The 14,751-nt window shown below is 32.7% G+C and overlaps 2 protein-coding genes and 1 long non-coding RNA gene across 3 annotated transcripts; all 3 read left to right on the top strand.

The window, feature by feature from the left end:
* Positions 1–1,358: 1,358 nt before the first annotated feature.
* LOC122272163 (uncharacterized) lies at positions 1,359–2,096 on the top strand. Its single transcript, XM_043055457.1, has one exon. It carries the CDS (start codon positions 1,359–1,361, stop codon positions 2,094–2,096), a length of 738 nt encoding a protein of 245 aa, XP_042911391.1.
* Positions 2,097–2,210: 114 nt separating this feature from the next.
* Positions 2,211–3,560, top strand: LOC139426158 (uncharacterized). The gene has a single exon (XM_071183940.1). It carries the CDS (start codon positions 2,211–2,213, stop codon positions 3,558–3,560), a length of 1,350 nt encoding a protein of 449 aa, XP_071040041.1.
* Positions 3,561–12,817: 9,257 nt separating this feature from the next.
* Positions 12,818–14,498, top strand: LOC122272160 (uncharacterized). The gene is made up of 2 exons (XR_011637458.1): positions 12,818–13,492; positions 13,607–14,498. It is a non-coding gene; the product is annotated as an uncharacterized lncRNA (long non-coding RNA).
* Positions 14,499–14,751: the final 253 nt, after the last annotated feature.

Here is a 14,751-nt window from a genome sequence, read left to right as displayed (position 1 = left end):
ATTATTGCTGTTTTTAAAGAATGAGATAGAATGTCATGAATCGGTTGCGTTTTTAAATGATAAAAAGACTAACTATAACCATCGAGGTAGCTATAATTTGCGTAACGAGCAAAATAGGTATATAAACAGAAATTTTAATAAAGGCACACCCTCAGCTACTGCGCTTAATGCACAGATGACGCAGTCAATATGCATTTTTTGCTCTGAACCCCATGACGCTTTCAAATGTAATATGTCTTCCCAAAACAAGGTAAAATTATTGAAAAATTCTAATCGTTGTTTCAAGTGTTTTAAATTGTTTCATGTAAGCAAGAATTGTCGTGTAAATAAATTACCTTGTTATAAATGTAAGGGATTAAGTCATCATGGGTCTATTTGTTTGGGAGGTAATAAGGGGATAAATAATGCTAAAGTTAGTAAAATTCAAAACGCTGAGGAAAAGTTAAATGAATCTTCTGATTTGGCTGCAGTTTCTAATGAAACTCCACCATCAAGCATTTCCAATGAGGAAGTTATTAGTTCTGTTTCCCAATGTAATAATAAAAAAATTGAATGTTCTAAAAGGGTTTATTTGCAGACTCGTACTGCTGAAGTTAAATCAGATTCTTCGTCTCAATTGACAAGAATTCTTTTAGATAATGGCAGCCAGCGTTCGTTTTTGTCTGAACGAGTTGCAAATAATTTAAATTTAAAACCGGTTGGTTACGAAGTTTTGTCAGTTTAATCGTTTGGAATGCAAAGAGCAACGGAAAAGGCTTATCCTGTTGTTGAATTCGAAATTTTCAAAAAAAAAAGGAATTTTAGAACTAAAATTAGAACTCTTGTCATACCATGCATTACTGGAGTTAAAGTTGAACCTCCTGACCCCAAAGTAATTGAATTTATGAATAAAAATAAAATTGATATGGCTGATTCTTATTTGGAAGATAATGATAATTTGCTGAGTATAGAACTTTTAATTGGTTCAGATTTATTCTGGGAATTTCTTTTATATGAAAAGATATCTATAAATAATCGCCTGTGTGCAATAAAAACTGTTCTTGGATGGGTGATTAGTGGAAGTAGTTATAAAAGGGAGCATACATTGTCACAAAACATAGCGGTTATGAAGCGGTTATTTAAGAAAATTCTGGTCACTCGATTCCTTAGGTATTACCAAGGAGTGTGAAATTTTATCTCTAAAAGATAAAGAAACAATTTATAAATTTGAAAGCAATTTAAAATATGAAAACAATCGTTATAAAACCGGATTACTTTGGAATTCAAATCCCGATGATCTTGATAGTAATTTCTCTATTGCCAAAAAACGGTTTGATAATTTAATAATAAAATTATGTAAAAATAAAAATATTTTTGACATGTATGCAAATATTATTGAGGATCAGATAAGAGATGGAATCGTTGAGGAATGTAAAGATAAATCCGTTAATTCTGGTTATTTCATGCCGCATACAGCTGTTTTAAGACCCGATAAAGAAACATCCCGTGTTCGTATCGTTTTCGATGCTAGTTCGAAGGATATTGGTTTAAAATCCCTTAATGATATGTTATTGTCAGGTCCAAATTTGAACCCGAATATTTTGGATGTCATACTAAATTTTCGAAAGCATGAAATTGCATTTTCTGGTGATATTGAGAAGGCGTTTTTAATGATAGACATAGATGAAAATGAGCGCAAATGTTTAAAATTTATTTGGATTGATTATGATAATTGCGAAGGTTTTAAAATTATGAATATGAAAAGGTTACCGTTCGGAGTTACCACTTCCCCTTTCATTTTGAAGGCAATAATAAAGTACCACATTAAAAAATATGCCAATGACAAACCCGATTGTGTTAAAATGTTAAATTCTTCGTTACACGTGGACGATCTGTACTGGGGAACTGATACAGTTAATGATGCATATCGACTGTCATCTGATGCTGTAAATATTTTGCAATCCGCGAGTATGAATTTGCGGAGATGTAATTCTAATTCAAACGAATTAAAGAAATTATGGAATCAAAATGGTATTGCCATTAATGATTCAATTGCACATGCAAAGGTGTTAGGTCTTCGATGGGACACAGAAAATGATGTACTGTTGATTGAATAAAAAAATTTAGAGCAGTCATCATCTAAGTCAATCCAGTGCACCAAGCGTACTGTTTTAAAATTTGCTGCTCCAATTTATGATCCTATCGGTTTAATTTCTCCCTTCGTTATTAAGATGAAAATTTTGCTGCAAAACATTTGGAAGGCTGGGCTCGATTGGGATGACCCTCTGCCTTTAGATATTGAAACAGACTTTAACAGTTGGATTTCTGAAGTTCCTTATTTAAAGAACTTTTTTATGGAGCGGAAATATTTTGATAACTGTGATAATAAGAAAGAAATTGCCGTTCATATTTTTACTGATGCTAGCACAAAGGCCTATGGTGCTGTAGCGTATTTCAGATATGCAAATATTTCGAACGAAGTTAAGACCTCATTCATTATGTCCAAAAGTAGGGTAGCACCAATCAAGACTTTAACATTGCCCCGCTTAGAGCTTATGTCAGCGGTTATTGGTGCTAGAATCTATGATTATTTACACAAATTGTTTAGTGACATTTGCCAACAATTTTATTTGTGGACAGATTCACAAATTACATATTTTTGGATAAAGAATAACAACTCTTTGAAACCCTTCGTGCAAAACAGAGTGTCTGAAATTCAAACTCTGACAGATCCTAAACTTTGGCAACACTGTCCAGGAAGTTCAAATCCTGCTGATAAATTAACTCGAGGAGAATCACTAAAAAGCCTTGTTGATGATAACTTATGGAAATTCGGGCCATCTTGGCTCATAGAGGATGAAAGTAAGTGGCCTCAAGAAAATACTGAAATTAATCATCAGCAGCATTCAGTTGATTTAGAACTTAGAAACAGCGTTATTTCTCAACACAGTTGCCTCACAGATTCTAAAGAGACTTTACTGATTTTAGAAAATTACAGTTCTTTATTAAAGGTGAAAAGAATTGTGGCTTGGTCAAAGCGGTTTATCCAAAACTGTCGAAATTATGACAAACTGAAAGGTCCATTAACTACTGAAGAATTGAAAGAAGCCAAAGTTATTTTAATAAAGGAGGAGCAAAATAACTATTATGAAGAAGAAATTAAAACTTTGATGAAGAAGGAAGATATAAAAAATAACTCCATCATATTTTGTCTTCGTTCATACCTAGATGAAAAACAGATATTAAGAATTTGCAGTAGACTGTTTCAATCTGAAGTGGATCCTGAAGCAATTAATCCTATACTGCTACCCAAGAATTCGAAAATTTCCGAGCTTTTGATCACTGAAAAACATAAAAAGTTGCTTCATAGTGGAGTTAATGTCACTCTTTCGCAGATAAGAAAAAGTTATTGGATTCCACAAGCCAGACAACTTGTGAAAAGAATAATTGGAAGATGCGTGATTTGCAGAAAACACTTTGCGAAACCAGCCAGAGTACTGGAGAGCTGCCTAAAGATAGAATTTCAGAGTCTCCACCTTTCTCAGTGGTTGGAATTGATTTTACTGGGCTTATTTACGTAAAACATAAAGATGAAGTTTTGAAATCTTATATTACTGTGTTTACTTGTGCAGTCACACGGGCTGTACATATAGAACTGATTTCCGATTTGTCTACGAATAAATTTATCTTAGCTTTACGACGCTTCATGTCAAGAAGAAATAACTGTAAAACTATTTATTCTGATAACGCAGCAACTTTTAAGGCTGCTTCAAGAGATATAAGGTACTTCTTTTCTATTATTAGAGGAGATGAATTTCAAAATTTCATTTCTTCTGAAGGTATTGCATGGAAGTTTATTGTTGGGCTTGCCCCATGGTGGGGAGGATTTTATGAACGGTTGATGAGAAGCATTAAAGAACCTCTTAAAAAGATGATTAACATTCTAATGATATTTTAATAATTTACTATTCCTTTAAATTTGATGCTTCAAATTATATTTTACTGTCTTATAATTGATTAGTGTTTATTTTAATATTTTAATTTTAATATGTAACGTGTTTAAATAATGTTTGATATAATGTAGAATTATTGTTTTGCTATTGTATATTATTTTGTGATAATTTTTACTTTAAAATTATCAGGTGGGGAGTGTTGAGAAATGTAGATGTAAATTTAATTAATTTGAAATCTCCCCACCAGAGGGCTGATAATCAGTCTACATTGAACCACCAAGCAGTAAGCATTGGCTTGAATTAATTGTCTTCTAATGTATAACTTTATAATCTGAAGGGTTCCACTCTAATAATATGGAACTCGTTTTTGTTTAAATAAATATTTGTTATTGTTTTCGATATTGATTGCCCTCCCCTTCTTGTACAGCTTCCACAGTAAGCACAGATAACATCCATTCCTTGCCCGGGATTTGAACCCAGAACTTTTCCGATGCCAAGGCCAGTTCCAGTGACTCATACACAGTGCTTTCGAACATTATTCAAAATGCAAGTGTTTTTTTTTTAAACATATCAAGATTGATATCTTTAAAAAATTGTTTATCCAAAAATCTATCTTGATCATTTCTTCATTTATCTTTTATCTAAATTTCAAACTTTAATAACACAAATTTTTTTTTTATCCGAAAGTGTTATCTGTCAAAATGAAAAAAAAAAAAAATCACTAATATTTCTATTTATGAGTATTCTGATTTTTTTTTCACCTTTTGTTTCAACGGCGATATCAAATTTTGTTATCAATTCACATATCATCTATGCCTTTCTAAACTGACACGCAATAGTTTGTTTACGTTCCAAGGTTTATTGAAACATATCCATTAACCTAATACCACTTTTATTTAGTGTCATTAAATAAGGTCTGAAAAGACAAATAGTGTGTTGTTGAGACCAATCTTTAATGCTTTTTTTCATATTTCTATCGCAAATAATGTAATATTATAAATGAAGATTGTATTTCATGCATATTCATCAAATCATGGCTATTTTCAATTTTTGAATCAAGATCTTGTGTACATACGCATTCATCTATTTTTTATGCTCGTTTTCATATTTCTATCGCAAATAATGTAATATTATAAATTAAGATTGTATGTAAATCATGGCTGTTTACAACTTTTCATTGGCAATTTATGTAAATCACCGCTCAAGTCAGTATATACTTCAAATCATGTTTATATTCTTGTAAGTGTTACCACAATGTCACAAAAACAAAATGTCTTATTCACTGTATAATTTTCATGATGTATGGGGTAGGTACCGAATTTGAGTTAAATAAAATTTAAAAAAAAGTGTGCTGTTGAGAGGGTAGATTCCAGCCTTAGACGTCGTGAGAGAAGGTTCCTCTCTAACCGGTCTCTCACAAGAAGCGATCCTGCGCAAATACCCCGTATTTTATGCGGACTTTGTGGCGAAGCAGACGATAGGGTGCGGTGGCGTGACTTGTTGATAACCTGAATGCTCTGAATTGAGAGTAGGACGTTCAGTGTTTACAACTTCGTGCTCCTGTTCCAGATGCATGTAATCGTTCCGAATTGAGAGTAAGACGTTACATTGTATTCAACTTTTTATTTTATTTGATGACTCCTCAGGTTAGTATTGATCTACTCGTGGTGGAAACCTAAAGCCCTCCATAGCTTACCGGTATCAACCAAGCCACGAGTCGGTGTTTGCTTTTCTCTGTAGATCTGACCAGAGATACGGGTCCCACCTCGTGATTTAGCACTACCGAAAGGTCCTTTACAGGACCATAATATCATGGCTACTTCCGAGTGTCCCATGGACGCGGAAAATGTTTGTGTTAGTAATAGCGCTCTTAATCACGATGTAGTTGAAATTTCCCAACCCGAAAAAATCATTCCGGGATTAACTATCGCTAATTCGGATAAACCGAATAAAAAGAAAAGACGAAAAAATTGCAATAAAAATAAAACACAGTCCACCGATGACGACTGCACCGACCTAGATTCGGATTCTCCGACAGTCCAAAATCACGAATCCGCTACAGCCATTAATGATGTAGCGTTAGCGTTCGAGAATATGATCATTCATACTTTAGCATTATTAAAAAATGCCGCCTCATTTGCTGATAACGGTCAGTCATAAAATTTCAAAAAACATAGACAAAATTAAGACTAGTTTCAATAATTTTCGACAAGAGCATCATGCAATCAAAAATAAAATAGTCAACGAAACTAAGCTTTTTAGCGAATTATCAAACACAACCGCTAAAAAATTAGATGAATATGCTAAGGATCACCAAGAGCAATTTATGTCTTTTACATTAGATAATGATAACCAAACACATGATAACATCATGGTCACAGAGTTCCCTGATACTCTAAATCAAAATAACAGAGACAGCAATTTCTCCATTTCAAAAACAAAGAGATTCAAGGCCACCCCATTCTCCTCAACCAGGGTAGTCCAAGATAACAACGTTAACCCCGATCCAGAAGACGGGTTTACTATTCAGAACAAGAAATCAACCAAAATCCCACCTATCGTCATTAAAGACGAAAAATTTGACGAACTGTTGAAAGAAAATAACATTGATAACAGCCAAAAATAATGGTGACTACTTTACCCTAAAAACTAATAAATTGCAAGACCGATGCCAAATTGTAACCTTGTTAAAAAACAAGAATATCGCTTACCACACCTACAGCCTCCCAGATGAGCGCATCTTCAGAGTAGTACTGAAAGGAATCCCAAAAACATTTACTGGACATGAAGTTCAGGAAGAAATTACAAAAGAAGGTATACCAGTTGAGAATGTCACGCAAATGTTCAGAAGAAACAATGGCAATAAAACACATACGTTGTGACTCTTAACAGAAACTGTGAAAAAAGCGAAGAAATATATGATATCAAATTCCTATTCAGGATTAAAGTCAAATTCGAAGAATACAGAAAATTAGACCGCCCTTCGTAGTGTCACCGCTGGCAGGATTTCTTCCATGGCCAGCGGCTCTGCAACCATCCCCCTCGGTGCGTGAAGTGTGCGGGCGATCATAGCACAAGTGATTGCACGAAAGAACAAAATGAGTCTGCCAAATGCTATAATTGTGGGGGCGAGCATTCTGCAAATTACACAGGATGTCCCAAATGTGAGAAAAAATCCCAAAAAACTAGCACACGGAGCACTTGTATCAAAATACAACTATGGATACAATAGCGAAACTAATTAGAGCAAAAATTTCCTTGAAAGGAAATATTACTCGAATACAAACCTTTGTCGATAGTATATCTGAAGATATCCCTAATACTACCATACTTGAAGTGAAATTGAAAAAAGTCGAACAATTACAAACTAAGCTTGATAAGTTGAAAGTGCATTCCTTCGGTCTTGAAAAAAATCACTGATCAAGAATTGGAAGAATTCGAAAAAGAAATCGAACAATGTGAATCTCGCCTAGAAGATTTGGAGGTAAGCCTCAAACTTTTAATTGATTCTATGTATGTAATTGTAGTAAAAGCGTTTAAAGTTTTTAATTGGATTGCATTCAAATTTAATTAAAAAATATTTTGTGATGGGGTGTTTTAAGTGCATTCTTTCAAAATATAAGTTAAATTATATTCAAAATTGCATTATTATTTATATTTAAATAATTTGATTAAATTATTTTTTATTTGCCTTGAGAGTGTAAAAATGTTTTGAAATTTTCGGTGAGTACTCACTACAAGAGCATAAACATTACTTTTAAATTTTTTTCATAGAAACGATGTCATTTTATTTCAAAAAAATACCTTTTTGTTTTAATATGTTTATTTTTTATATATATCCTGGTTAAAGAAATAATAAGCAAAATGAAATGTCAAATAGCTGGAATTTTTAAAATGCGCAATTGAAATTTTATTCATGCTTTGAATTGATTGTTTGCAACACTGTGTTTTTTAAATGATATATAATTTTAAAAAGAGTTAAATTTGTACACACTGATAGGTGAATAATACAAATTTGATAAGGTACTGCAGGTGAAAATATTTGTATTTGAAATTTACATTAGTATTTGAAAATATTGAATATTTGTTAAATTTTTATTATATATTGTTTGCAAAATTTCATGCTCCAAGTAAATAAACAAATATTACGTTCGTTTAAAAAATACGCAAAACGATCAAAATATTAATAAGTTTTTTTTAAATAAAAGAAGCAACTGGCCATTTTCAGGCATACATAACTTGACTACAGGTGCAAAGCAAAATACATAAGAAAATTCTGGAAATCTACCTCACCCTATTTCCTGTCCACAGAGAATAGGGGTGCCACTAGTAATTGCTGTTCCCCCCTGTCTGCAAGCCATTGATATGCTAGAAGACTTATACGTCTTAATGTCTGGCTTCAAACGGAATGCAGTTTTCGTGGAAGAGCAAGGAAATGGTAATGGACAATGTCGGTTGTTAAAGCGAGTCCAGACAACGAGATTTATCAGTACCGTCATTCGGGGCTACTTTGTGCAGGATTTCGCAGTTTTTGAACTTTGACATGTAAAAAAACTATGTTAATTCAAACTTTAGTAAAATTTATCGATACTATATTCATAACTGGACTCAGACGAGTGAATTTGATCAATATTGGCATTATTTGTATGTAATATTTACGAATAATAAGTCAAAACATACCTTGCACAAAGTAGCCCCCAAATGGGGCTACTTTGTGCAGCGATAGGAATTCAGTTTAATAATCATGTTTTTAGTAAAATATTGATATAAAATTGTTAAAAAAGTTAATTGTTGACATTTTTAAAGACAAAAACATCAAGATATGTAAAGATATTAGTTTGAAAATAATTTTCAGCGTTAAAAAACCATTTTTTTTGAAGAATTTTTTCTTAAAAAGAATGTTTATTTCAAAACATTTGAGTTTAAACAAAAGGAAACCATATACATTTTTAAACATTGAAATGGATGAAATTTTAAAAATAATAATTATTACATATTCATTAACATTTATAATATTGTTAAATTTGAACATAACATCCTTGAATGAACATGACAGAACTTGCTCTTCAGTTTCTGTCAAAATCACCTGATGTCCTATAAAATATATTTTTATGTGTTAAATCGTTTGATTAATTCATTAGAAAAATCTTTGTAGAAGAAAAATAATAGTTTACCAGGAAGTTTCACGTGTTTCTTGTGAATTTTATTAGAGATAGTATTTCTGTGGATTTTGTACTTCCGAGAAGCTTCTGCAATCGACATACCACCAGCAACTGCTTGCAAACATTGTTGCAGCTTTTCTAAAGTGTAATCACGGTAGTTTCTCGTTCCAGGTATTTTTTTATAACGTCTGACCATTTTTCTGTCGAAAAAAAAAACGAATGAAACTTTGCACAAAGTAGCCCCAAAGTGCATTTTTTTTCATTTTCCGTTTATTTGTTATTAATTTTCAAATTTTTTTAACGCTAACATGATATAATTGTTTATTAATATATAAATAAAAAATTTTGCACTTACGACAATTGTTTTATCAACGTCTTTGCATTTCACAGCTAAAGTTTCCACGCACACTTTTCGACATCCGACGTCCTCGGAAAGTTGTTGACATTGGATGAACAAAACACACTCTGAGATTGTTTTAAAATTCGAAAAAATGTTTGTAGTAATAGAAGAGACTTCTATCTTCAAATTCCACTCATTTTTAAAGTGAAATAAACATAATACTGAATAGCAGCACTTGAAAAATGCCAAATTCGAATTTGCACAAAGTAGCCCCGAATGACGGTACTAAAGACGCTGTAACTATTATTCTAAAGACTTTTACTACTGTAATTTCTACATTGAAGAGAATAATTGCACATGGAACATGAAACCATCACTAAAGCGCCTGGTTTGCTGCACAGAGTACAAGATATAAACTTTGTTGTGTCTCTCTATATACTGGATAAAATTTTTACCATTACATCCCCTGCGACAATATTAATGCAGGGAGTTGCAGTCGACTTGGCCTAAGTAGCCCAGTTGCTTGAAATTTGCAAGACTGGCATCAGGAAATTAAGAGAAAATGTGGACACATCGTGGAAAAAAATATGGGAGATGTCATGCAAATTTTCCGAAACTCATGGCATTGATACCGAGATCAATCGGAGACAAAGGAGAGTTCCCCACATGCCTGGTGAAAATTGCCGGGATGAAAGACTTCATGGAGAAGAGTTATATATAGTTATATATAGTGGCTTTGTTGGAAGTTATATATAGTGGCTTTGTTGGAAGTTATATATAGTGGCTTTGGATGGTTTGAGCATTCAACTTGAAGATCTTTTTCCGAAAAAAAATTTGACTTTGTACTGTCAAATGAGTCTTTTTAGCGAAAAAAGTTTAAGATCTTCGACATTCAAAGCTACAAAAGATGACATAGGCTTTCTATGCAATAAGTACGGTCTCGATGCTGACGAAGCCGTTAATGAACTGGAGAACTTTAGAGATCTTGAATAGGGAGAAGATGACAGTGAAATTCATAAGGAATATCAAAATGCAGCATCACTGGACACAGAGGAAGAAAGCTCAGAGTCTGAAATTGACGAATCAGATATGGCGATCAGATACGGTTCAGGAAGTGTGGATTTTTTCCCTCACTGAATGTAGCTTTCGAAATTTCCTACAATAATGTGCATTTATAAGATCTTGGCCATTCTACCAGTCACAAGTTGTTCCGCCGAAAGAGCGTTCAGTAGGCTTAAAATCATCAAAAATAGATTGCTGTCCACCATTTGCACGAAGCGTCTTAACAGCTTACTGATAATTGCTGCAGAAAAGGATATATTACAGAAAGTGTCGACAGATCATATTATTGATACTTTTGCAATGAGCTCGGAAGTTTTAAAGAAATTATTATTGCCAGCCAGTTCTCTTGACTAGAGCATCAATAATATGATTTGTTGAGACTTTTTTAGATGTATCGTGTACGTTCTAACTCTTACAGTCACTATCTTCACTCAGCGATCATCAAAGACAAATATTTTTTGTGTGTTCCGTGCTACTTTTTAGCAAATTAAGGGAAAAATGTAAAAAAAAAATGATACTTATCTATATAATGAAGCAATTTTGTAAAATAAAATGTGCATGTTTATTTATTAATTAACAAATATTTGCAACAAATGCATTATTTGCTTTGGTTACTTTTGTACATTGTTTANATTGCTGTCCACCATTTGCACGAAGCGTCTTAACAGCTTACTGATAATTGCTGCAGAAAAGGATATATTGCAGAAAGTGTCGACAGATCATATTATTGATACTTTTGCAATGAGCTCGGAAGTTTTAAAGAAATTATTATTGCCAGCCAGTTCTCTTGACTAGAGCATCAATAATATGATTTGTTGAGACTTTTTTAGATGTATCGTGTACGTTCTAACCCTTACAGTCACTATCTTTACTCAGCGATCATCAAAGACAAATATTTTTTGTGTGTTCCTTGCTACTTTTTAGCAAATTGAGGGAAAAATGTAAAAAAAAAAAATTATACTTATCTATATAATGAAACAATTTTGTAAAATATAATGTGCATGTTTATTTATTAATTAACAAATATTTGCAACAAATGCATTATTTGCTTTGGTTACTTTTGTACATTGTTTATGAATGAGACTTGCATATGTCTAAAAATTTTTTACAGTTTGAAAAAAAAAACAATAAATATCAACTTTTTCGTTTATTAAAAATGTCGTTTGCAGCGAATCAATAAATCTTGATTTTTTTTATAGTTAATTTTTTTTTTAAATGGGTAATGAAAATTTGTTTTAAAAAATATGTTTACATTCTTAACGGTATAAAGAACCATTTGCATAATTTTTTTGTTAAAAAACGGCGATCGACAGGGCTAAAAAAAAAATCTTGAAATCATGTCCATTATAATGGACATTTGCCTGAAAGGGTTAATTGTGCTAAAATTCCCAACTCTTGTGATGATTGCTGATTGCCATTTGCTGCATTGTTTGGTAACTTCAATAAACTTTTTTTTTTAATTATTAGTTTAAAACTTCTGAGCTCATTAATCTACAGGTGCCATCAGTAACTTATCATTTATTGTAATAGTTTTAGTCAGCCCATTTTAAATTATTTTTTGTGCCATCTTTATTAATTTATTTATTTTTGCTTTAAACATATTTTCAGCATTCACAATCAGGATCAAGGTCTGCATTTGTCATATTATGAGTAGAATGCAAGCAAAGTAGCACTATTTCGAACAAGCTAACATGGAAGGGGGAAGTTAGCAATTTTTTTTTTGGGGGGGGGGAATGAATGCGCCCGAGAGCTTAGGGGATGGGGGCCACTGAGTGGTTGATATGATATAACTTAATGGACGTTAGTTGATGGTGAACGTCGTTTGCCCTTTTTGTAAGGCATATTTTTTTATTATGCAAGAATGTCGATAATGTGTGCTCGCTTATTAAGCTGTTACCAGAGGGAACCACACGTGATAATTGCCGCCACTCGTGGGCTGGTGTTCTATTGGTGGTAAATATTTTATGAGGTAACCTGGTGGCTCAATGAATATGAATGCTTTCTGTAGAGAAATATCTGTACCCGAAAGGGTTGTGCGATGGAGTTTGGTATGTTACATATGTTTATAAAGGGCATGATAGTAGTAAACTGGCGCAGTACAATAGAAGGGGGCGTGGCCACAGCAGGGGGTTGTCAATCATCCCATCAGGGGGTAAGGAGGGTTATATGTGTTATAGTAGAGGGGTTTAAAAAAGAAAGTGAGCGTCATCAACTGTTTATTTCTTTTTTTTAGCAGAAAGGGGATCAGTTTCGGTTTTGGAGTATATTATTTCTCTTCTGTGGAGGCAATACTTTAGTTATATCGATCCTGCGCTAGCTAAAAGTACCCATGGGACAGTAGTTGGGTATCTAAACCACTGTCCTATGGATGCTTGTTCATCTTTGCGTTAATAAGTTTGAATTTCAATCTTCTGTTCAAAACGATATCGATCACATCCTCTACTTTCATCGATATGTCTTCACTTCGATTTTTTTTTATCAGTTATTAGATTAAGAATTCTGTACACTCCATGCGTAATTATTACTTCCTCTTGGCAACGAAAGCTCCCCTCACTTTATACACGTGCTTGAGAGTGTGTACCGGTTTTGGGCTGACGTCACTACACGTCATTACCTTCTCGTTCAGGCAAGATTTTTGCAAGGTAGATGTTGTACTGTGACGTATGCATAATGACTTCAGTTCCTTTCACGGAAGAAGAGGGTTGTAGTTACACACGTGATGTTTTAAAATTTTTTCATTGGTCAGTTATTTTTCTACTTGCTCGGAATGGCATCAGTTTCTTGTGCATTTCTCGTTTAGTTTAGGCTCGTTGTTGTGTTGGACGTTGCTGTGTGCAGAGTATACCAAATTTCATACCTCCACAAGATAATTTTTTTTATTTTTGAAAATTTGAAGACATTGTATCTGCATTCATTTCATTATGGACAAAAGGAAATATAATCAAGAGGCCAATTCACAAAATGTTTGCAAAAAGTCGAAAACAGATAGTTTTAAAGTAAGTTTATTTTCGTTATACTGTGTATTATTAAGTTAAAAATTTTATTGCTAATTTATTTGTTTTTTATAAAATTTACTAAATCTGTTTTTTTTTTAAAAAATATTTTTTCAGGATGGATTATTCACCGATGATCACATGCCAGATGAGGTATTCCCGATCGGCAACGATGTCTTTGTAAATGCTACAACATATCGTAGATTCGTTACAGTACACTTGCGGCAATACAAAAAATATGGTAAAGTATACTACCCATCGAGTGAAGAAATAACTCTAAGACCGTGGTGGATACAATATATCATAGGACTCAAAAAAGTTCCTGAAACAAAAAGTGAGTTAGCTATTGCACCTTACGTCTGAGAAAAGGAAATCCGAATCACAAGTGAGAACTTTTCTGATTTTTGTTTTGAACGCATATACGAAGCTGATAAAATGCCCAGTTCAAAGCGAATAACTATCACTAAGGAACAATGGCAAGAGATGCTAAACAAATACATTGATATTTCAGGCATAGTTTTGGATTTTATATTTAAGAACATGAACTTTTTAGATGCTTTTAAAAATGTTTGTGAATCTCCTATTGATAAAGCTTTACCAAGCTCTTTGGATACTAGTCTTGGTGAACAGTACTTGGAAAATTTTTTAAAAAGATCTATATGTGATATTTCTATTGACAATGGTATGAAAGAGCCCCGTAGACTTGCTGAGGAACAATTTGGTAACCGTGATGAAACTTTCAATTCTTATGCTTTTCCTCTGGAAGCAATGGAATTGGCTGAACGATTTTATTCTAACCTATTTGATAGACAAAAGTTTTTATTATTACCACCTCTTAGTTATGCTACTGAGGAATTTTTTGAAAATTTACATTTACATTTTGTATTAAGATCGGCCAGAGAATTCATGTGTCCTTCTGATACTTTTGAATATTTTAAAGATTTTGATTAGCTGTCACTTGTTAATCGAGCATTACTTATCTTTGAATAAATAGTTTATTCCTATTGTTCTTTGTGTACCATGTTTTAATTTTTTTTTTTTTTGAAAAATTTTATTTTGTGAACTTTTTTTCCCAGATAAACGTACAATTTTCTTTTTCAGAGAAAACTTTCTTTTTTCCTCAGAATAAATATTGCTTCCACGTTAGTTAATTTATGTTGCTTTAATATAATAAAGAAATAATTAAATTAAATGATGTACCAGTATGTTTAAGTTTAAATAAAATAGGATAATTAAATTTATATTGATAACATTATTTCATA

The sequence above is a fragment of the Parasteatoda tepidariorum genome, chromosome 8 (genome assembly GCF_043381705.1).
Source record: "Parasteatoda tepidariorum isolate YZ-2023 chromosome 8, CAS_Ptep_4.0, whole genome shotgun sequence".
In the NCBI taxonomy this organism is placed as follows: domain Eukaryota; kingdom Metazoa; phylum Arthropoda; class Arachnida; order Araneae; family Theridiidae; genus Parasteatoda; species Parasteatoda tepidariorum.
The sequence above is the reverse complement of the archived record's forward strand: the minus strand, read 5'-3'. Positions and strand labels throughout refer to the sequence as shown.

Coding starts and splice junctions, on each gene's coding strand:
- LOC122272163 (XM_043055457.1), top strand. CDS start 1,359: ATGTATGCAAATATTATTGAGGATCAGATAAGAGATGGAATCGTTGAG.
- LOC139426158 (XM_071183940.1), top strand. CDS start 2,211: ATGAAAATTTTGCTGCAAAACATTTGGAAGGCTGGGCTCGATTGGGAT.